The sequence below is a fragment of the Bombina bombina genome, chromosome 8 (genome assembly GCF_027579735.1).
Source record: "Bombina bombina isolate aBomBom1 chromosome 8, aBomBom1.pri, whole genome shotgun sequence".
In the NCBI taxonomy this organism is placed as follows: domain Eukaryota; kingdom Metazoa; phylum Chordata; class Amphibia; order Anura; family Bombinatoridae; genus Bombina; species Bombina bombina.
Window position 1 is genome coordinate 277954877 of NC_069506.1, and position 22407 is coordinate 277977283.

Consider the following 22407-nt stretch of genomic DNA (forward strand, 5'->3'; position numbering starts at 1 on the left):
ACTGACTTTAAAGCCAGAGAAATGTAGCATATGGATGTCCAAGGTCCAGTACCTTGGACATCAGGTGGGCTGTGGGCGACAACGTCCTGTTGCACAGTGGCCCATTTCCCGGACGAAAACCCAGGTCTCAGCTTTCCTTGGGATGGCAGAGTATTACCGGAGGTTTGTCCCTGACTACAGCACTATCGCTAAACCCTTTACTGACCTGACAAAGAAAAACCTCCTCCGACAGGTCCTGTGGTCCCCAGAGTGCGAGGCTGCCTTCCAACGACTCCAGAGCTTTGACATCAGTACCCATTCTAGCTGCTCCTGACCCAAACAAACGTTTTTGTGGCCACACAGATGCCTGTACTTTTGGGTTGGGAGCAGTACTGATCCAAGTGGGGGCAGACGGTAGTGAGCACCCGGTGGTCTACATCAGCATCAAGCTGCTACCCCGGAATGTGGGGTAGGCCGCCATAGAGAAGGAGTGTTTGGCACTGGTGTTGGCATTGAAAAAGTTACAGCCGTACATGGACAATTGTTCACGGTGCTCACTGACCACAATCTTTTGATCTGCCTCATCCAGGTCTCCGGAGACAATGGGCGCCTACTGCGCTGGAGTTTTGCCCTACAACTTTATTGTGCAATATTGGCTGTGAAAGCAAAATGGGAATGCTGATGGCCCTTCCCGGCAAATGGATTTATAAGTATTCTTTTACTCCTAGACACCCCCAGGCTGACCCGTGTGGGTCGAACCAGGTCTGCCGGACTACGGAATGAGGGGGGGAGTATTGTAATAAACTGAGGGCTGCAGGGGTACCATCTCTATACCGGGAGAGTACTCGGGGCAGTGTTGTGGTTTGTGCGGCTAAAGCACCGCCCCAGTACCGGCCTCCTGGAACTGTTTTCAGACAGGCTACACATGTTGGTTACAGGATCCAAATACAATTTTTACTCGTAAACTGCATGTGTTCAACCGGCAATAGGATTATAACGAACATTTGGGGGCAGGGATTTTGTTTAGACATATGTCTTTCAGGACGAGAATCTGTATCATACATAACCGGATCCCTGTAACTGGTTTCGGTCACCTCCAGACCACACCTGGATGACTCAGTCCTTATCAATAGAACATGCCCCAGACTTTTAGGCACCACTAATCCCATTATCATCAAAAAGAGCCTACGGGCCCAGAGTCAGAACCACTGTTATCTGTTTCAATAGCCCTCCCATTGTTCCCCTGTTTGAAATGATTACTCAGTTGAATGGGGTTTTTCCCTTTAAAAGAGTATAAAATGTCTGTACACCATTGAATAAAGTGTTATTCCTGTTTTACTCCAAAATCAGTCTTGTCTGTATATTGGGGTATTTTTCTGCATATTGGTGCTTTCCAATGTTCGGGAGCTGAACAGGCAGACTTACCCAGGCAGGGTAACCTAGAGGTCCGTCACATGCTCCTCTTTTGTGTTGTGTGCGAATACAGCTTCTCTTGTGTGATGTATGTATACGATTTCTCTTGTGTTATGTGTGTATACGGTTTCTCTTGTGTGATGTGCGTATACGGCTTCTCTTGTGTGATGTGCGTATAGGACTTCTCTTGTGTAATGTGCGTATAAGGCTTCTCTCTTGTGTAATGTCCGTATAGGGCTTCTCTCTTGTGTAATGTCCGTATAGGGCTTCTCTCTTGTGTAATGTGCGTATAGGGCTTCTCTCTTGTGTAATGTGCGTATAGGGCTTCTCTCTTGTGTAATGTGCGTATAGGGCTTCTCTCTTGTGTAATGTGCGTATAGGGCTTCTCTCTTGTGTAATGTCCGTATAGGGCTTTTCTCTTGTGTAATGTGCGTATAGGGCTTCTTTTGTGTGATGTGCGTATATGGCTTCTTTTGTGTGACGTGCGTATAGGATGTCTCTTGTGTAATGTGCGTATACGGCTTCTCACATATTACTGCTATTTTTTTCTCAACCCTTTATATCTCCACAGTGCCTTTAATAATATCCTGAGTAACCTGGGTTATGTTCTGCTCGGCCTTCTTTTCCTCATTATCGTTCTACAGAGAGAGCTTACTTACAACTGCAACCGCCTGCATAACAAAAAACTAGAGGTAAAAGGGGGGGGGGCAGGAGTTTGGGAGTTGCGGTTATATTGAGGTTAGGGAAGTTATATATGGAGTTGGCCTTTGCTGACTGGGGTGAGGCTGAATTAGACTGTAGAAGAGAACAGTGTGAATTTAAGTAGGGCATGAATAGGAGGGGGTGAGAATGAATGGGGTGTGGAGGTGAGTGGTTAACATGGTTATAAGGTGTAAAGGTTTAGGGTAGACATAGTGATTGGATGTAGATGTGAGGTTGGACCATAGTGATTAAGTGGTAGAGGGGACATGATTATTGGGTGCAAAGGTGGCATGTGAGAGAGTGAGGTGGAGGCGAGTGTTCGGGTAACAGTAATAGGGTGTGGTGGTGAGGGGTTGACATGACAGTGTGTGAGTGTTAGAGGTGGACATAGTGATTGGATATAAAAGTTGAGTGGACTATGGTGAAAGGGTAGTGGGGTACCATGAGGATAGGGTCTAAAGGTGAAGAGTGGGGAACATTAATAGGGTATATGAGCGGTGGGAACTAGATGGGAATGGTTAAGAGGAGTGGGTATTAAGGGGGCAAGGTAATAAGGTGGGGATGTGAAACGTTGAATTGGTTGGATTTGAGGGGTAAGACACAGTGATGGGAAGTGGAGGTAAGGAGTGTGGTGTGGAAAGATGAGGTTGGTGCACAGGGATATGGTGGGTAGGTGAGTGGGGTGCAGTTATAGGGGTAGATAGGTGAGTGGGGTGCAGTTATAGGGCTGGTAGGTAAGGAGTGGGGTGCAGTTATAGGGTGGGTAGGTGAGGAGTGGGGTGTAGTTATAAGGCTGGTAAGTATGGAGTGGGGTATAGTTAAAGGGCAGGTAGGTGAGGAGTGGGGTGCAGTTATAGGGCTTGTAGGTGAGTTGTGGGGTGTATTTATAGGGTGGGTAGGTGAGTTGTGGGGTGCAGTTATAGGGTGGGTAGGTGAAGAGTGGGGTGCAGTTATAGGGTGGGTAGGTGAGGAGTGGGGTGCAGTTATAGGATGGGTAGGTGAGGAGTGGTATGTAGTTATAGGGCTGGTAGGTGAAGAGTGGGGTGCAGTTATTGGGTGGGTAGGTAAGGAGTGGGTGCAGTTATAGGGTGGGTAGGTAAGGAGTGGGTGCAGTTGGAGTGGGGTGGAGTTATAGGGTGGGTAAGTGAGGAGTGGGTGCAGTTGGAGTGGGGTGCGGTTATAGGGAGGGTAGGTGAGGAGTGGGGTGCGGTTATAGGGCGGGTAGGTGAGGAGTGGGGTGCTGTTATAGGGCGGGTAGGTGAGGAGTGGGTGCAGTTATAGGGTGGGTAGGTGAGGAGTGGGTGCAGTTATAGGGTGGGTAGGTGAGGAGTGGGTGCAGTTATAGGGCTGCTAGGTGAGGAGTGGGTGCAGTTATAGGGCTGGTAGGTGAGGAGTGGGGTGCAGTTATAGGGTGGTTAGGTAAGGAGTAGGTGCAGTTATAGGGTGGATAGGTGAGTGGGGTGCAGTTATAGGGTGGGTAGGTGAGTGGGGTGCAGTTATAGGGTGGGTAGGTGAGTGGGGTGCAGTTATAGGGCGGTTAGGTGAAGTGGGGTGTAGTTATAGGGTGCATAGTTGAGGAGTGGGGTGCATTTATAGGGTGGGTAGGTGAGTGGGGTGCAGTTATAGGGTGGGTAGGTGAGTGGGGTGCAGTTATAGGGTGGGTAGGTGAGTGGGGTGCAGTTATAGGGTGGGTAGGTGAGGAGTGGGGTGCAGTTATAGGGTGGGTAGGTGAGGAGTGGGGTGTTGTTATAGGGCTAGTAGAAGAGGAGTGGGGTGTAGTTATAGGGCTAGTAGAAGAGGAGTGGGGGGTAGTTATAGGGTGGGTAGGTTAGGGGTGGGGTGCAGTTATAGGGCGTGTAGGTGAGGAGTGGGGTGTAGTTATATGGTGGGTAGGTGAAGAGTGGGTGTAGTTATAGTGGTGGTAGGTGAGGAGTCGGGTGCAGTTAAAGGGGTGGTAGGTGAGCAGTGGGGGTGCAGTTATAGGGCCGGAAGGTGAGGAGTGAAGTTATAGGGCGGGTAGGTGATGAGTGGGGTATAGTTTTAGGGCGGGTAGGAGAGGAGTGTAGTGTTATAGGGCGGTAGGTGAGGAGTGGGGTGTAGTTTTAGGGCGGGTAGGAGAGGAGTGGGGTGTTATAGGGCGGTAGGTGAGGAGTGGGGTGTAGTTTTAGGGCGGGTAGGAGAGGAGTGGGGTGTTATAGGGCGGTAGGTGAGGAGTGGGGTGTAGTTTTAGGGCGGGTAGGAGAGGAGTGGGTTGTTATAGGGCGGTAAGTGAGGAGTGGGGTGTAGTTTTAGGGCAGGTAGGAGAGGAGTGGGGTGTAGTTTTAGGGCGGGTAGGAGAGGAGTGGGGTGTTATAGGTCGGTAGGTGAGGAGTGGGGTGTAGTTTTAGGGCGGGTAGGTGAGGAGTGGGGTGTAGTTTTAGGGCGGGTAGGAGAGGAGTGGGGTGTTATAGGGCGGTAGGTGAGGAGTGGGGTGTAGTTTTAGGGCAGGTAGGAGAGGAGTGGGGTGTTATAGGGCGGTAGGTGAGGAGTGGGGTGCAGTTATAGGGCGGGTAGGTGAGGGATTGGGCACCCTGGTAAAGTGGTAGGAGAGGGATGCAGAAGGGATGTGGAGTGTGACTTAATGGGAAGCTGATGCAGAGCTGTGTTTTTGGCTGTATGTAACTCACCTTCCTCTGTGCAGGAATGTGGAATCCCCAAACACTTTGGCCTCTTCTACGCCATGGGCACTGCCCTGATGATGGAAGGCCTGCTGAGCGCCTGCTATCACGTGTGCCCCAACTACACTAACTTCCAATTCGGTCAGTGAGCTCTTATGTATATCTTTTGCAAGTGATTAACCTTCCACTATCTGACATTTACTACCACAAGGCTGCACTTTGTAAAGCTTGTGTACCTGCAGTTGTAGCATCTATACATATTTTCTGTTTTAGGCTTGGTTGATATTTTTTTTTTTTTTATGATGGTGAGAGCCCACAAGAACCTCACATGTGGAATTACATTCTAGTCCACTAGAAGTAGGCATAAAACATCTCGACTTACCAGAACTTTAATACCTCCCACTTTCCCAGAATCCTTCAGTTTTTTGCCTTTAGAATGATGCATACATTTCCCAAAGAGCTCAGTTCCTGGATGATAGACTCAGTGTCCATGAGATTGTCTCTGACTGATCAATGCACAACTTATCTGGGACTTTCATGCAAACGATTTCAGCACATTCCTTCTTACTGCAGCTCAATGCATATAAGTTGTGGGTATGATGGTGGCTGCGTCAGTCACAGTTCCCTTTGCCAGATTTTATTGAGGCCTCTGCAGAAAATTCTTCTGGATCAGGAGACAAGGCAGTCATTGCTTTGGTGGCAGACTCACCAATATCTTGTCCAAGGGACCTTCTTTCTTCAGCCAGTGATCATGACAGACCCCAGCCTATAGTATTGGGGGGGCTGTTAGGAGTTCACTGAGGGCACAGGAATTTGGTCTCCTGGGAAGGTGAGGATATATGTGTCTTATAACTCCATGCAGCCTTCAGGGCTCTACATAGTTGGCCCAGCCTCAGGCCGGAATCCTTCATCTAATTTTAGTTGGACAGTGTCACAGCAGTGGCTTACATCAGGTGGAACTCTATAGAGTTCCCTAGCAACAAGATAGATATCTCAGATAATCAGGTGGGCCAAATGCCATCAGTGCCTGATTTCAGCCATCCACATCTCGGGAGTAAACAATTGGGAAGCAGACTTTCTCAGACATCAGTGCCTCCACCCAGCGGGTTGTTACAGGGTATTAATGTAATAATTATAGGGCTAGGAAAGTCAAAATTAAACGTGCATGATTCAGATAGAACAAGTCATTTTAAAACACTTTTAAATTTGTTTCTATTTTGAAATGTGCTTCATTCTCTTGATATCCCTTGTTGAAAAAAAATATGCACATATCCTACACTAGTGGTAGCTGCTGCTGATTGGTGCCTGCACACTTTTGTCTCTTGTGATTGGGTAACTAGTGTGTTCAGCTAGCTGCCAGTAGTGCAATGCTGCTCCTTCAGTAAAGGATAACAAGATAATGAGGCAACTTTGATAAAAGAAGTAAATTGGAAAGTTGACTAAAATTGTATGTTCAACCTGAATAATGAAAAACATTTTTGGGGTTTCCTGTCCCTTTAATAATAAAATATTTTTGATAAATACACAGTAACCCTTTTCAGCAATGAAATATAGACAAACTGCAAATCATTCAAATTACATTTATCTCAATCCAGATAACAATAACACTTTACGTCACAGGTTTGTAAAAAAGTTAACAAATGGTGACATAAAATATGCCTTGAGCTGTCTATACCATACACTGTGCATTTAGACAGTATTCAGACCACTTCACTTTTTTCACATGCAGCCTTATGCTAAAATAGTTTACTTTTGTTCTTTTATATAGGTGGTGAGAGTCCACAAGCTGTTACATTTGGCATATACTTTCCTACAAGGAGGAGGCAAAGTTTCTCAAACCCCAAAAGCCTAAAAAAAACCTCCCACCTCACTTATACCTTTAGTTTTTACTTTGCCTCCGTTGAAGGGGGTTGAAGCATGATGTGCTTGATTTCTTCAGTGTAAGGTGTTTCAGAGCATATTGAAGCCCACTTCCCCTCAGAGTACAGTGCTTGTCAGAGGGATGTGATTTGAGTACTGCCTCATGATACAATGTTTTCACCTCATGGGAAATCCTTCATAGGCTCTCTCTAAATTTGGTCGCAGGGACACGTCTTCTGCCTCCCTTTACAGATTGATTCCTATTTCATTACATCTGCTGATATGTTTAAGTACTGGTTTAGCTGTCTGCTACTAAGTGGACAAGTGTCTACGGGTAAGTATGTTTTTATTTTGAAATAGACACAGCTATGTTTATGGGCACTTTTAAATGTTTAAAAGTTTAACTATATATGTATATGTGTATATATGGCCCTGGGACAGATTCAAACTATTACCCTTGCCTTTTTTTGCACGAAGAAACACGCAAGAAGCTCGTATCAATATAAACGCAAACCTTAGAAAAAGACACTTACAATAATTGTCAGGTTAGTGCGCCGTAGTACACACACCTAGAATTAAATTGAAGGCGGGCTTCAAAGTTTACACAAGCCTTCAAAAACAACAGCATTATAGTACACGCACGTCAGACAGAAGCATGCGTCAACAGATGCGCACACAACAGTGCACCCTTTTTTAAAATAAAAGGAAATTTATGCTTACCTGATAAATTTGTTTCTTTTTAGATACGATGAGTCCACAGATTTCATCCTTACTTGTGGGATATCGCCTCCTGGTCAGCAGGAGGAGGCAAAGAGCACCACAGCAGAGCTGTATATATAGCTCCTCCCTTCCCTCCCACTCCAGTCATTCGACCGAAGTTAGGAAGAGAAAGGAAAAGCCAAGGTGCAAAGGTGACTGAAGTTTAACAAAAATAAAGACCGGTCTATAAAACAGGGTGGGCTGTGGACTCATCGTATCTAAAAAGAAACAAATTTATCAGGTAAGCATTAATTTCCTTTTCTTTTTAAAGATACGATGAGTCCACGGATTTCATCCTTACTTGTGGGATACAATACCAAAGCTATAGTACATGGGTGAAAACGGAGGGACAAGACAGGGAACCTAAACGGAAGGCACCACTGCTTGAAGAACTTTCCTCCCAAAAACAGCCTCAGCCGAGGCAAAGGTATCAAATTTGTAAAATTTGGAAAAAGTGTGAAGAGACGACCAAGTTGCAGCTTTGCAAATCTGTTCAACAGAACCATCATTTTTGAATGCCCATGAGGAAGCCACAGCCCTAGTAGAATGAGCTGTAATTCGTTCAGGAGGCTGCTGTCCAGCAGTCTCATATGCAAAACGGATAATACTCTTCAGCCAAAAAGAAAGAGAGGTAGCCGTAGCTTTCTGACCCCTACGTTTCCCAGAAAAAACGACAAACAAGGAAGACGATTGACGAAAATCCTTAGTCGCCTGTAAGTAGAACTTCAAAGCACGGACCACATCCAAATTATGTAACAGACGCTCCTTCGTAGAAGAAGGATTAGGACACAAGGAAGGAACAACAATTTCCTGATTAATATTTTTATTTGAAACAACCTTAGGAAGAAAACCAGGTTTGGTTTGTAACACCACCTTATCCGAATGAAAAATAAGATAAGGAGAATCACATTGTAATGCCGAAAGCTCAGATACTCTGCGAGCAGAAGAAATAGCAACCAAAAATAAAACTTTCCAAGATAATAACTTTATCTATGGAATGCATAGGTTCAAACGGAACCCCTTGAAGAACTTTAAGAACTAAATTCAAACTCCAAGGAGGAGCAATTTGTCTAAATACAGGCTTGATTCTAGACAGAGCCTGACAAAAAGATTGGACATCTGGAACATCTGCCAGACGCTTGTGTAACTAAATAGATAAAGCAGAAATCTGTCCTTTTAAGGAACTTGCTGACAACCCTTTCTCCAATCCTTCTTGGAGAAAAGACAAAATCCTGGGAATCCTAACCCTACTCCATGAGTAGCCCTTGGATTCACACCAATAAAGATATTTACACCATATCTTATGGTAAATTTTTCTAATAACAGGCTTACGTGCCTGAATCAAGGTATCTATGACCGAATCAGAAAGCCCTCGCTTAGACAAAATTAAGCGTTCAATCACCATGCAGTCAGCTGCAGAGAAACTAGATTCGGATGATGGAAGGGGCCCTGAATGAGAAGGTCTTTCCTCAATGGGAGCTTCCACGGTGGCTGAGATGACTCCACCAGATCGGCATACCAAATCCTGCGAGGCCACGCAGGGGCAATGAGGATCACTGATGCCCTCTCCTGTTTGACTCGAGCAATCACCCGGGGAAGGAGAGCAAATGGAGGGAATACATAAGCTAGGCTGAAAGACCAAGGCACTGCCAAGGCATCTATCAGCTCGGCCTGGGGATCCTTGGACCTGGACCCGTATCTCGGAAGCTTGGCATTCTGACGAGATGCCATGAGATCCAACTCCGGCCTGCCCTATCTGAGAATCAGGTCGCAAAATACCTCCGGATGGAGTTCCCACTCTCCCGGAGGAAATGTCTGTCTGCTCAGAAAATCTGCTTCCCAGTTTTCCACCCCTGGGATGTGGATCGCTGATAGATGGCAAGAGTGAGACTCCGCCCACTGTATTATCTTGGCTACTTCTGTCATCGCTAAGGAACTCCTTGTTCCTCCCTGATGATTGATGTAAGCTACCGTCGTTATGTTGTCCGACTGGAATCTGATGAATTGGGCCGACGCCAACTGAGGCCAAGCCCGAAGCGCATTGAATATTGCTCTCAACTCTAAGATATTGATGGGAAGGAGAGACTCTGCCTGAGTCCATACACCCTGAGCCCTTAGGGAATTCCAGACTGCTCCCCATCCTAACAGGCTGGCATCCGTTGTCACTATCACCCATGAGGGTCTGCGGAAGCATGTCCCCTGGGATAGATGATCCAGCAACAACCACCATAGAAGAGAGTCCCTTGTCTCCTGATCTAGGTTTATTTGAGGAGACAAATCTGTATAGTCTCCATTCCACTGCCTGAGCTTGCTTAATTGCAGAGGCCTGAGATGAAAACGAGCAAACGAAACAATGTCCATTGCCGCCACCATCAATCCGATTACCTCCATGCACTGAGCCACTGACGGACGAGGATTGGACTGAATGGTTTGACATGTATTCAGAATTTTTAACTTTCTGACCTCTGTCAGAAAAATCTTCATCGAAATAGTCGATTAGAGTTCCCAGAAAAGGGTCTGAGGAACTAACAAACTCTTTTCCAGGTTTACCTTCCACCCGTGGGTCCTTAGGAAGGAAAGCCCAATGTTGGTATGGGACCTTGTCAGTTAAAATGATAACACCTGGATCAGTATATCATCCAGATAAGGCGCCATCACGATGCCCCGCGGCCGTAGAACCGCCAATAAAGACCCCAGAACTTTTGTGAAAATTCTGGGCACCGTGGCCAGACCGAAAGGAAGAGCCACAAACTGAAAATGTTTGTCCATAAAGGCAAACCTCAGAAACTTGTGATCTCTGTGGATAGGAACATGAAGATACGCATCCTTTAGATCCACCGTTGTCATAAATTAACCCTCCTGGATCAATGGAAGAATGGTACGAATAGTTTCCATCTTGAAAGATGGAACTCTGAGAAACTTGTTTAGACTCTTGAGATCTTAAGATAGGTCTGAAAGTTCCCTCTTTTTTGGGAACTACAAACAGATTTGAATAAAACCCCTGTCCCTGAATTGGAACGGGACAGATTACTCCCATGGAGGAGAGGTCTCTTACACAGCGTAAGAACGCCTCTCTTTTTATCTGGTCTACAGACAATCGAGAAAGAAGAAACCTTCCTCTGGGGGAAGAATTTCTGAATTCCAGCTTGTATCCATGAGACACTATCTCTAATGCCCAGGGATCCTGAACATCTCTCATCCAAGCCTGGATGAAGAAAGACAGTCTGCCCCCTACTAGATCCGGTCCCGGATCGGGGGCCAACCCTTCATGCTGACTTGGGAGCAGCAGCAGACCTTTTGGATTGTTTACCCTTGTTCCAGGACTGACTGGGTCTCCAGGTAGACTTGGTTTGTGAATAGTTACCTGTTTAGAGGAAGAAGAAGGAAGGATCCCCTTGAAGTTTCCAAAGGAACGGAAATTACTCTGTCAACTTCTCTGTTTGGATTTCTTATCCTGAGGGAGGAGATGACCCTTGCCTCCCGTGATGTCAGAAATAATTTCCTTCACGTCAGGTCCGAACAGGGTCTTCCCCTTTTAAGGAATAGCCAAAAGCTTAGACTTAGATGACACATCTGCAGACCAAGATTTCGACCATAATGCTCTGCGTGCTAAGATGGAAAACCATTATTAAACACATAGGCAAAACCTATAGCAGCTGACACCGGAGCACTTGTACAAAAACTCTGAAATTCAGAATCCCCAGCGTCAAGCCCACAGTTCAAAACAGTGCTATCAGTCACAACAAGATTACGGTCTGACATGACAGTCACAGAGTAATGAGGGGAACCCTTACACACATGGAACATGTAATGTCTTAAGCACTCTCTCCAATCCTTCACAATAGATTATGACCCCTCACATCAGATATGAGAAAAGACAGTCTGTTCTGAGTTAATTATATGTCCCAGAAATTAAAGGACTGCACATACCTCTATGCTGAGCGACAGCATGACTTGTCCCTCACGATCAAGAGGTCCTTTCTTCTCCTCCTGTAGTTCTGTGGGAACAAACAGGGTCTTAGATAATATCTGCTAAGACCATCATCTGCAGGGCAGCACATAATATGGGAGGCGCAGAGAGAATGAAAATCCCCCCCAGTTCCCATTGCTTTAAAGCCACCTGTAGCTCTACTCTAGAGGCTGACGAGGAATACTGCTACACCCTGAATAAAATAGCACTCACTGGTACCATTTTAAAAATAATAAACTCTTGATTGAATCTAAACTAACACCTCACTTTACCTCTTCCTATCACTAACACAGGCAAAGAGAATGACTGGAGTGGGAGGAAAGGGAGGAGCTATATATGCAGCTCTGCTGTGGTGCTCTTTGCCTCCTCCTGGTGACCAGGAGGCGATATCCCACAAGTAAGGATGAAATCCGTGGACTCATCGTATCTTTAAAAAGAAATGGTAACTGAAAATTGCGCACACTGACAGTTAAGCTGCATTTGCTTAGTGCTTTAATGTCTATGTGACGCATAATTTTTCCTTTCCTCCAAAAGCTTGTCTTTAGGGTGTTATAATAGTAATCATTGTATTAATTCATAAAAAATTTTGCCATAATGGAGCAGCACCAATCTGTCCCTAAATGTACCATAGGAATTGAGTCTACTGAACACCTTTCTACCAAAGCTAAGTGTGCTTATTGTAAAACAACTGAAGTAGCTTCTTCAGCTCATTTATGTGACTTGTGTTTAGATTTTTTTTTTATCGCATACCGATCCATCTAATAATGTTTCTATGTGTACTAACGCACCTACTGTCTCCTCCTTACAGATAGATGCAGATAGAGTACTTCCAGCAATTAAAAAAAATCATTACTTCCATCATCATAAAGGCCTTTGCTGCACTACGCCTTCGAATAAGCGAAAAAGATCACATTTTACCTTCTACAAGTAATATATGTCCTGATCTACAAAATACTGAAGTATCTTCGAACAATGAGGATTCATCTAACAGTGAGGCTCCTTCACCTGACGTAGAAACTGATAATTCCTTCTTTTTATTTAAAATTTAACATATTCGTTCTCTTTTAAAGGAAGTCTTAGTCACTTTAGGGGTTGAAGAAGCCAAACCTTCTGATGATAAACCCTTTAATCATTTAAATTCAGGATGTAGAATTTTTGTCTATCTCCCTGAAATTTTCCCTATAACTGTTGTCTATGACATTATTGCTAAGCAATGGTCTAAACCAGGTGTCTCTTTTAACCCTTCTACAAGGTTTAACAAACTATATCCTTTACCTGCTGCTAACTTAGAGTTATGGGAAACGGTTCTCAAAGTTGATGGGGCCATTTCCACTCTGGCTAAACGTACTACTATTCCTCTAGAAGACAGTACTTCTTTTAAAGACCCTTTAGACAGAAAACCTGAATCTTATCAAATTGGAACAAATACAAACAGAATAAGAAATCTAATCCAGCCTCTAAGAGTGCATGAAGTTACGGCCCACAACCCAGTATTACTGGAAGGGGGCAGATGAAACCTTTTTTCAGAAAGCTTGGCTACAATCTGTCCAAAATCCATGGATTCAAAACATTATTTCTTAGGGATATCAAATTAGATTCAAAGCCTCCCACAGGATGTTTTTTTCTAACCCATATTTCAAAACATCCAATAAAAGCTCAAACTTTTCTTCAATCTGTCTCTGATCTGGAAGACATGAGAGTAATTGTTCCAGTTCCTTTACAGGAACAAGGGATGGGATTTTATTTAAATCTCTTCATTTTTACCAAAGAAGGAAGACTCTTTCAGACCAGGTCTTGATCTGAAAACTTTTAAACAAATTTGTAAGTATTCTAAAGTTTGAAATGGAAACTATCAGGACTATTCTACCTTTTATTCAACAAGGTCACTTTATGTCCACAATAGATTTATAGGATGCTTACCCTCCCAATTCACCCAGAACATTACCAGTTTCTGATGTTTTATTTTCTGAAAAAGCATCATCAATGTGTTGTTTTTAGTCTAGCTACAGCTCCAAGAAATTTTACCAAGGTTCTAAGTGTCCTTTTATCTGTGATCGGAGCTCAGGTTATTGCAGTATTTCCTTTCCTGGACGATATCTTGGTACTTGCTCAATCTTTTCATTTAGCAGAATTTCACACAAAACAACTATTGTTTCTTCAAAGTCATGGTTGGCGGATCAATTTACAAAACAGTTCATTGATTCCTCAAAGATTACCTTTTTAGGTTTTCAAGTGTCCATGACTCTTTATCTGACAGAACAGAGACAAATAAAATTGATATCAGCTTGTCTGAACCTTCAGTCTCTCTCATTCCCTTTAGTTGCTCTGTGTATGGAAGTACTAGGCCTCATGATTGCAGCTTCGGATGCAATTCCATTTTCTCAATTTCATATCAGACCTCTTTAGCTTTGTATGCTGTGTCACTGGTGCAAGGATTATACTCCGTTATCCCAAGAGATATTCTTAGATCCCAGCATGCACCTATCCCTAACTTGGTGGCTGAATCACCAGTCTATTATTCAGGGGGCTTCTTTTGCTCTTCCTACCTGGTCTGTGATCACCGCAGATGCAAGTCTTTCAGGTTTGGGAGCTGTCTGGGGGTCTCTGAGACAAGGGGTTTGGAATCCTCGGGAGGCAAGGTGACCAATCAATGTTTTGGAACTCTGTGCACTCTTCAAGGCCCTTCAGGCTTGGCCTCTATTGAAAAGGGAGCCTTATCTCCAATTTCAGACAGACAATGTTACGGCAGTAGCTTATGTCAATTATCAAGGGGGAATTTGCAGTTCCCTTTCCATGATGGAGGTATCTAAAATCCTTTCTTGGATTGGAAACCAATTCCTGCCTCATCACTGCGATTCACATCCCAGGTGTAGACAACTCCATGAGAGTGGTCTCTCCACCAAGATGTATTCTATCTGATTGTAAAAAACTGGGGCCTACCAAAAATAGATCTGATGGCCTCTTGTTTGAACAACAAACTTCCCATGTACCTTGCAAGGTCCAGGGATCAACCATGGTTATTCCTGGCATTCTTTTGAAATTCCTATGTGTTTTCAGTTTTTGCAGGATGGTTTAAATAAAGTTTTTTTCTGCCAGTTCTTTAAAAGGACAAATCTTTGCTCTTTCTGTGTTATTTTATAGGAAGATTGTTCACCTTCCTGATGTTCATTGTTTTGTTCAGGCTTTAATCCGTATTAAATCTCTTATTAGGCCTATCTTTTTTTGGAGCCTCAACCTAGTATTAAAAGCCTTACAGGTTTCTCCTTTGAGCCTATGCATACATTGGACTTTAAACTACTTTAATTTATTTTGGCTATCTGCTAGTAGAGTTTCTAAATTGTCTGCTCTCTCTTGTGAGTCTCCTTATCTGATATTCCATCAAGCTGTTTTGCGGACTACATTTACATTTTTACTTAAAGTTGTTTCATCACACAACTGTAATAGGTAAATTGTCACTTCATCCTTGTTTCCTGACCCCAAAAAAAAAAAGCTTCTGAAAGATCTTTACATTATTTGGATGATGTTAGTAGCATCAACATAATATTTCAATGCTCTAAGGATTTCAGACAGACTTCTAGTCTGTTAGTTAGTTATTTTTTCTGGCCCTAAGAAAGGTCAGAAAGCCTCTATTTCTTTAGCCTCTTGTTGAAACCTTTTGATTCACAAACTTATTTGGAGGCGGGTCAGCCTCTGCCACAGAAATTCTACAAGATCGGTTGCCACATCTTGGGCTTTCAAGAATGAGGCTTCAGTTGATCAAATTTGCAAAGCGGTCACTTGGTCTTCTCTGTATACCTTTATTAAATTCTATCATTTTGATGTTTTTGCTTTGACAGAAGCAGGCTTTGGTAGAAAGATCCTCCAGGCAGTTGTCTCAGTTTGATAATTGTGCCAATATATTGAGTGTCATAAAAGACATTCATTTTGGGTTATGGATTTAATTTCTAAGCGAAAAAAGCTGTTTTTATTTTAATCCCTCCATTTTTTGTTACTAATGGACTTTCACATCTTGGGTATTTGATCCCATACGTAACAGGTGGTGGACTCTCACCACCTATATGAAAGAACCTGATAAATTAATGTATTTAATGGTGGCGAGAGTCCACGAGTTCCCACCTGTTTGAGTTTAATTTCTTTCCTATGGCATGGAGATTCTATGAATTCCAATTTATAGTGGGATATTCACTCCTGGCCAGCAGGAGGAGGCAAAGAGCACCCCAGCAGAGCTGTTAAGTGTCACTTCCCTTACCCATAATCCCCAGTCATTCTCTTTGCCTCTATCACGGGAGGATGTGCGAAGATGGTGTCTGAATCCTTTTATGGGTACTTTCCCTGCAAGCAAGGATTGGGGTCAAGCTGTGTCCATGTCAATATCTTTAGTAATAGTAATGGTGTCTTTTAGCAGTTAGAAGATGGCAAGGTGGTCTTTGCTTAACTTCTAACATTATTGCTACCCCTATTATAGAAAGCCAGGGTTGGTTACTCTGTCTTTTCTTTTCTACAGGTCCCTGGTAGAAGTGGAGGAATCTGCCACACCTTAGAATACGTTTCCCTGCCTGACAGCAGGATCCACAGGTAAGTGCTTTCCATTCTAGGTTAGAAGGTACCAGCACTCTTAGGGTTAATCCCTTTGTGGAATAGCATTATTGGGACTCAGTATCTCTTATTAAGAGATATGTTTTTACAAATATGATAGGGCACTGCATACTGTTAGCGAGGGTGTTATGAGGCTGACAGTCTGTAAGGAGGAGACATATTTTATTTTATTTCATATAGTTTTATTGGGGCATATAGGTTTTTCTTTCTATGGGGATAGTCCTAAAGCAGACCAGAATATAATGTTCTGCTAATGTTCTAAAGCATACAGAAATTTCATTTTAATAACGTATTAGGAGGGGTAAGTCCTCCTATTTCATTTACTGGACTTTATCTGCTCACCGTTTTTATTAGTTTGTGGCGCAGTTTATTTAGTTGCAGTCACGTGACCACTCCTCCGCACTTCCAGTTTCTCCGATCAGAGCAGAGTTTTGCCGCGGCTTGAGTGAAGATTTGCTGCTCCGGTCAGAAATTTCTATCTACGGTCCAGGAGTTCTCATTTCCTCTGCTAGTGGGATAGATCGTCTGGCTATAGGAAGGGTAAGACCTCAGCAGAGCTGAGGATTTAAGGTGCAAAATTTGACAATTTTATTTTTTCTTTTCGAAATTTAACTGCTGCTCAATATAAAAGAATTTCTTTACTAATTGTTGTTGGAATCAAGTTACTTATAGTTATGGATATTAATGAAGAAACAGGGTCCTTTGAAAAATGTTTACTTTGCTTGGAGGCTAAGATTATTCCTCCTGTGCAGTTTTGCTCCTCTTGTCTAAATAAAACGCTATTATTTAAACATAAGATATCCATCTTAATATGAGGAGAGTCCACGGCTTCATTCCTTACTTGTGGGAAATACTGAACCTGGCCACCAGGAGGAGGCAAAGACACCCCAGACAAAGGCTTTAATTCCCCCCACTCCCCTCATCCCCCAATCATTCTTTGCCTTTCGTCACAGGTGGTTGGCAGAGAAGTGTCAGAAGATATGGAGTAGTTCCTTATGGAGGGTAGTACTCTTCGGAATGGAGCTGGAGTTTTAAGTAGTCGTCAGCCTCTCAGTGAGAGCACTGACAGATGTTAGAGTCTGGAGATGCAGGGAGAGCCTTTCTGCGAACCCATCCAGACTCGTATTAACAGCTCCTAAGTAATCAGTGTTGACGAGTTTCACTGCCTGCTTCTGGAATGGAATTGAGGGTTAATGTCTCCGGAAGGGGATTATTTAACAGGTGAGATTAATCACATATTTTTAATATTGTGTTTATGCTGTGACATGTGTGAGATGTGGCTCAGGCAGATGTTGGAACATACAGGCTTTACTTTCACTTTGGCACTGAGCAGCACGTTAGGCTTGGCGGGCGCACTTTTAGTGGTGTAGGGGTGGCCTTGCAAGGCGCACCACGTGACCGGGTGTGGTCACAGTGATTCTCTTCTTCCTGACTGTGCAGTGCCTGGAGACAAAGCAGTTTCTCTCTTGGGCCTGGGTCATAGGAGGTGGTGAGTGCCCCAGCAATTGGGGGTATAAAGGTACCATTTATCTTTGTCTTTAGTCCTTTTTATAAGCGCAAGCTATGGTGGACTCTGATAGGTTGGTCTGGAGAAGGGCCTTTCAGCTAGCTCTCTTAAGGGACAAATTTCGTCCCTATTTGTTTTACTGCACAAGAAGCTCGCTGAGCTTCCAGACGTCCAGTCTTTTGTTCAGGCTCTGTCTAGAATCAGACATGTGTTTCGACCTAGCACTCCTCCTTGGAGTTTAAATCTTGTTCTTAAGGTGTTGCAGAGGGCTCCGTTTAAGCCTATGCACAGCCTTGACATTAAATTATTATCTTGAAAGGTTCTATTTTTACTGGCTATTGCCTCGGCACACAGAGTATCTGAGATGGCTGCCTTGCAATGTCAGCCCCCTTACCTAGTTTTCCATGCTGATAAGGCTGTTCTTCATACTGGGTTAGGTTTTCTTTCTTAGATTGTTTCTGATCGTAACATCAATCAGGAGATTGTTGTTCCTTCCTTGTGTCCTAGCCCTTCTTCTTTGAAGGAGCGGTTACATCATAATTTGGATGTGGTTCGGGCCTTGAAGTTCTATATTCAAGCCACTAAGGAGTTTAGACAGACTTCTTCTTTGTTGTCTTTTTGGTTGAGGAGCATTATTCGGTTAGCTTATGAAACAGCGGGACATAAGCCTCCTCAGAGGATTAAGGCTCATTCTACTAGAGCAGTAGCTTTGTCTTGGGCCTTCAAGAATGAGGCATCTGTGGAGCAGAATTGTAAGGTGGCTACCTGGTCCTCCTTACATACCTTTCAAAATTTTACAAGTTTGACGTTTTTGCTTCGGCTGAAGCATCTTTTAGGAGAAAGGTTTTGCAGGCTGTGGAGCCCTCAGAATAGGGTCTGCCTCTCCAAAATGTTTTGTTTCTTCTTCTGGCACCATTTATACCTTGATATTTCTCCTACTGTTCCTTGTTCCCTTGGCAGAATGACTGGGGATAAGGGGAGTGGGGGAGGTATTTAAGGCTTTGGCTGGGGTGTCTTTGCCACCTCCTGGTGGCCAGGTTCAGTATTTCCCACAAGTAAGGAATAAAGCCATCATACAGATGGAAAGAAAATTATCTGGTAAGCATAATTTATGTTTTCTTGCTCTCTCAGCTTTCCCCTCAAGCGTCCCAAGCTTTAACAGTTTTCACATGCAGTGCCCTGCGGTTCCTCTCAAAAGCCTCCTGGGGGTGTTTATTTACCAGGGGATTTTGCTGCACAGATTACTTCTGCGGTTTCTGCAGCTTTATCAGTTTTTCCAGGTGCTAGTAAGAGGAAAATGAAGTCTAAAAATATTTCTCTTAGTAAGGGTTCTGACTCTGCTAAGTCGGCGTTAGTGAGACGCTCTCCGTTATCTGATGATGAGGATACATCAGTGGCTTCTGATGGTGAAATTTCAAATTCTGAATCTATAGTGGAGAAATCTACAGATTCAGAGAAGGTTAATTTTAGGTTTAAACTAGAACACCTCCGGTTACTCCTGAAGTAGGTACTGGCTACTTTGGATGACTCTGAATCATCTGTCGTTGAGAAGTTTAAGAAGTCTAGTAAACTAAATAGAGTTTATAATGTTCCTTCTTCTGTGAAAGTTTTTCCAGTTTCGGACCGTATGTTGGAAATTATAGCACATGAATGGGGAAAACCAGGGATTCCTTTTTCCCTATCCCCTGTTTTTAAAAATATGTTTCCTGTTGCAGATTCTATACAGGACTCTTGGCACACAGTTCTGAAGGTAGAAGAAGCTATTTCTACTCTAGCCAAGAGAACTACTATTCCTATTGAGGATAGTTGTTCTTTCAAAGATCCCATGAATAAGAAGCTAGAGGCTTTCTTAAGAAAGATTTATATTCATCAGGGAGTCCAATGGCAACCTGTTGCAAGTATTGCTGCGGTCGTGGGAGCAGCATCTTATTGGTGCAATGCCTTGTCTGACCTAATTTCAGAAGAGACGACTATAGAGGAGATCCAGGATAGGATCAAGTCTCTTAAGTTAGCAAAAATACTTTTATCTGTGATGCCAACATGCAAGTGCTTAAACTGGGAGCTAAGATCTCTAGTCTTGCAGTTCTAGCTCGCAGAGCTCTGTGGTTAAAATCTTTGTCTGCTGATGTAACTTCCAAGTCCAAGCTCCTGTCTTAAACTTATAAAGGTAAGACTTTATTTGGTCCTGGTCTGGCTGAGATCACCTCAAGACAAGAAGAATAGACCTAGGGGTCGCCAGAATTCTTATTTTCGTTCTTTTCATAACTTCAAAGGACAGAAGTCTTCCTCCTCTTCTTCCAATCCGAAGCAACCAAAAACCTCCTGGAGGTCCGGTCAACCTTGGAATAAGGGAAAGCAAACCAAGAAACCTTCAGTTGATTCTAAATCGGCATGAAGGGGCAGCACCCGATCCAGTTCTGGATCAAGTGCGGTGCAGGCTGTTCCTTTTTCAATAGGCTTGGATCCGCGATGTCCTAGATACTTGGGCTGTGGAGGTTGTATCTCAGGTATACAGAATAGGATTCAAGTCTTGTCTACCCGGGGCAGATTTCTCCTGTCAAGGTTATCTGCAAACCAGGTAAAAAGAGAGGCCTTCTTAAGCTGTGTAAAGGACCTATCTTCCCTGGGAGTGATTGTTCCAGTTTCTATAGTGGAACGAGGTCAAGGATTATATACAAATCTGTTTGTGGTTCCGAAAAAAGAGGGAACTTTTTCGTCCCATTTTAGACCTCAAGTGTCTCAACAAATTACTCAAGGTTCCATCCTACCCTTGGTACAGGAAGGTCAGTTCATGACGACCATAGATCTGAAGGATGAGTATCTGCATGTTCCCATTCACAGAGGACATCACCAATTCCTTCGGTTTGCCTTTATGGACAAACATTTCCAGTTTGTGGCTCTTCCCTTTGGTCTTGCCACGGCCCCTCAGATCTTTACAAAGGTCCTAGGGGCCCTTTTGGCAGTGGTCATATCTCAAGGAATAGCGGTGGCACCTTACCTGGACGACATCTTGGTTCAAGCGCCATCTTTTCATTTAGTAAAATCTCATACAGAGATGTTATTACCGGTATCTATTCTTTGTTCCCACGGGTGGAAAGTTAATCTTGAAAAGAGTTCCCTAGTGCCAGACATAAGGGTGGTTTTCTTAGAAACAATTATAAATTCTCTGTCCATGAAAATTTATCGGACCGAGGTCAGAAAATCCAAAATTCTGGTCTCTTGCCTTGCACTTCAGTCCTCTGCCCGTCCATCGGTGGCTCAGTGTATGGAAGTAATAGGTCTGATGGTCGCTTACATGGACATGATTCCTTTTGCTCGGTTCTATCTGAGACATCTTCAGTTATGCATGCGCAGACAATGGAACGGAGACCACTCAAACCTATCTCAGAGGATAGTTCTGGACCCCCTATCAAGAAACTCTCTATCTTGGTGGATCTCGCAGGACCACCTGTCTCAGGGTACTTGTTTCCTGAGACCATCCTGGGTGATTGTGACAACCAACGTGGGGAGCGGTTTGGGGTTCCCTCTTCAGCACATCTTTTTTTTCCTGCTCCTTTTTTTGCTCTTGTTCCTTTTTATTACCTCACTTTACTTGGCTATAAGTTAGACTGATGTATGTGTGATGTGGGAGGGGCTTTCTAGAGCTCTTGTGTTTCGGGGCTCTTTTCCTCCTCCTAGTGGTAGAGAAGGGTAATTCCCATGAGTAATGGATTGTGGACTCTCACCACCATGAAAGAAATGAATTTATCAGGTAAGTATAAATTATGTTATTTCTGTTTAAATGGAGTGATAGCAAAAATGCTAACAATGCTCAGGTGTTCGAGCAAGTTTTTCTTTAGTGAAGGGGTAAAAGGGACAGTATAGACTAATTATCATATAACTGCATGTAATAAACACTAATATAAAGAAGAATATGCACAGATATTGATCTAAAAATCTAATATTAAACCTTTTAAAAACTTACTTAGAATCTCCCAGTTTAGCACTGTTAATACGGTTTGGCTGGGACACCCAGTGAAAGGTGCTGGAGAAACAATAAGAGCAGACACTCCCCACCTCCTCCTTTCCTGCATATGAAAAGACAGATAACATAATCAGGCGTCTGCTGGAGTCTTTAAACACGTGTACACATCTGACACTCTGGGGCTTGGTTAGGAGTCTGAAAAATCAGCACAATGTTATTAAATAATAAGCAAAACTATACATTTTTACAAAAACACTCCCAGATGGGCGCTATAAATGGATCATCTACAAAACATTTATTTAAAGAAAAATCTAGTGTACAATGACCATTTAATTATGAAGGCAATAAACTAGACTGGATTGGCTTTATTGCGCTAAAATCATTAGAAATCTAAATTAGACAACTGATAACACAAGTGCATGGAGTAAAAACTCAGTCCTCTCATTTGTACCCTGTTCTCCTGTGTCTCCTCATCTTTTTCCTTAATAACGTTGTCCTGCTGTGTCTCCCATAGACACGTCATTTATGTACATGATAGCCGGCCTGTGCATGCTGAAGCTATATCAGAAGAGACACTCCGATATAAACGCCAGCGCTTACAGTGCCTACGCCTGTCTTGCAATCGTTATTTTCTTCTCTGTACTTGGTGTGGTGAGTCTGACGAGGATATTACGTTTGCTGTTTCCTTATATTAACAAATGTATATATGTGCTCTTTGTAGAAATTATTTATATCCAGTCCTCTCTGCCGTAACAGCTCCCTCTTCAACCTAATTCCCCTCTATTAGCCCTTTGTAGTAATCTAATCATAGTCGTACACCGCTGTTATCCTCTTGTAATAAACTAAACCCCATAGTCCTACACTGCTGTTATCCTCTTATAATAAACTTACCCCCTGTAGTCCTACACCGCTGTTATCTTCTTGTACTAAATTAACCCCCATAGTCCTACACTGCTGTTATCCTCTTGTAATAAACTAACCCCCATAGTCCTACACTGCT

General features: G+C 43.4%; 1 protein-coding gene across 4 annotated transcripts in view; it reads left to right on the plus strand.

The window, feature by feature from the left end:
• SIDT2 (SID1 transmembrane family member 2) overlaps positions 1-22407 on the plus strand; it is a 526209-nt gene that overhangs the window by 335451 nt on the left and 168351 nt on the right. For all 4 annotated transcript variants that reach the window (XM_053691390.1, XM_053691389.1, XM_053691392.1 and 1 more), the window contains 3 exons: positions 1964-2084; positions 4775-4892; positions 21922-22058. In XM_053691390.1, the coding sequence (XP_053547365.1) occupies positions 1964-2084; positions 4775-4892; positions 21922-22058 (376 nt within the window). The remainder of the gene's footprint in view (positions 1-1963; positions 2085-4774; positions 4893-21921; positions 22059-22407) is intronic.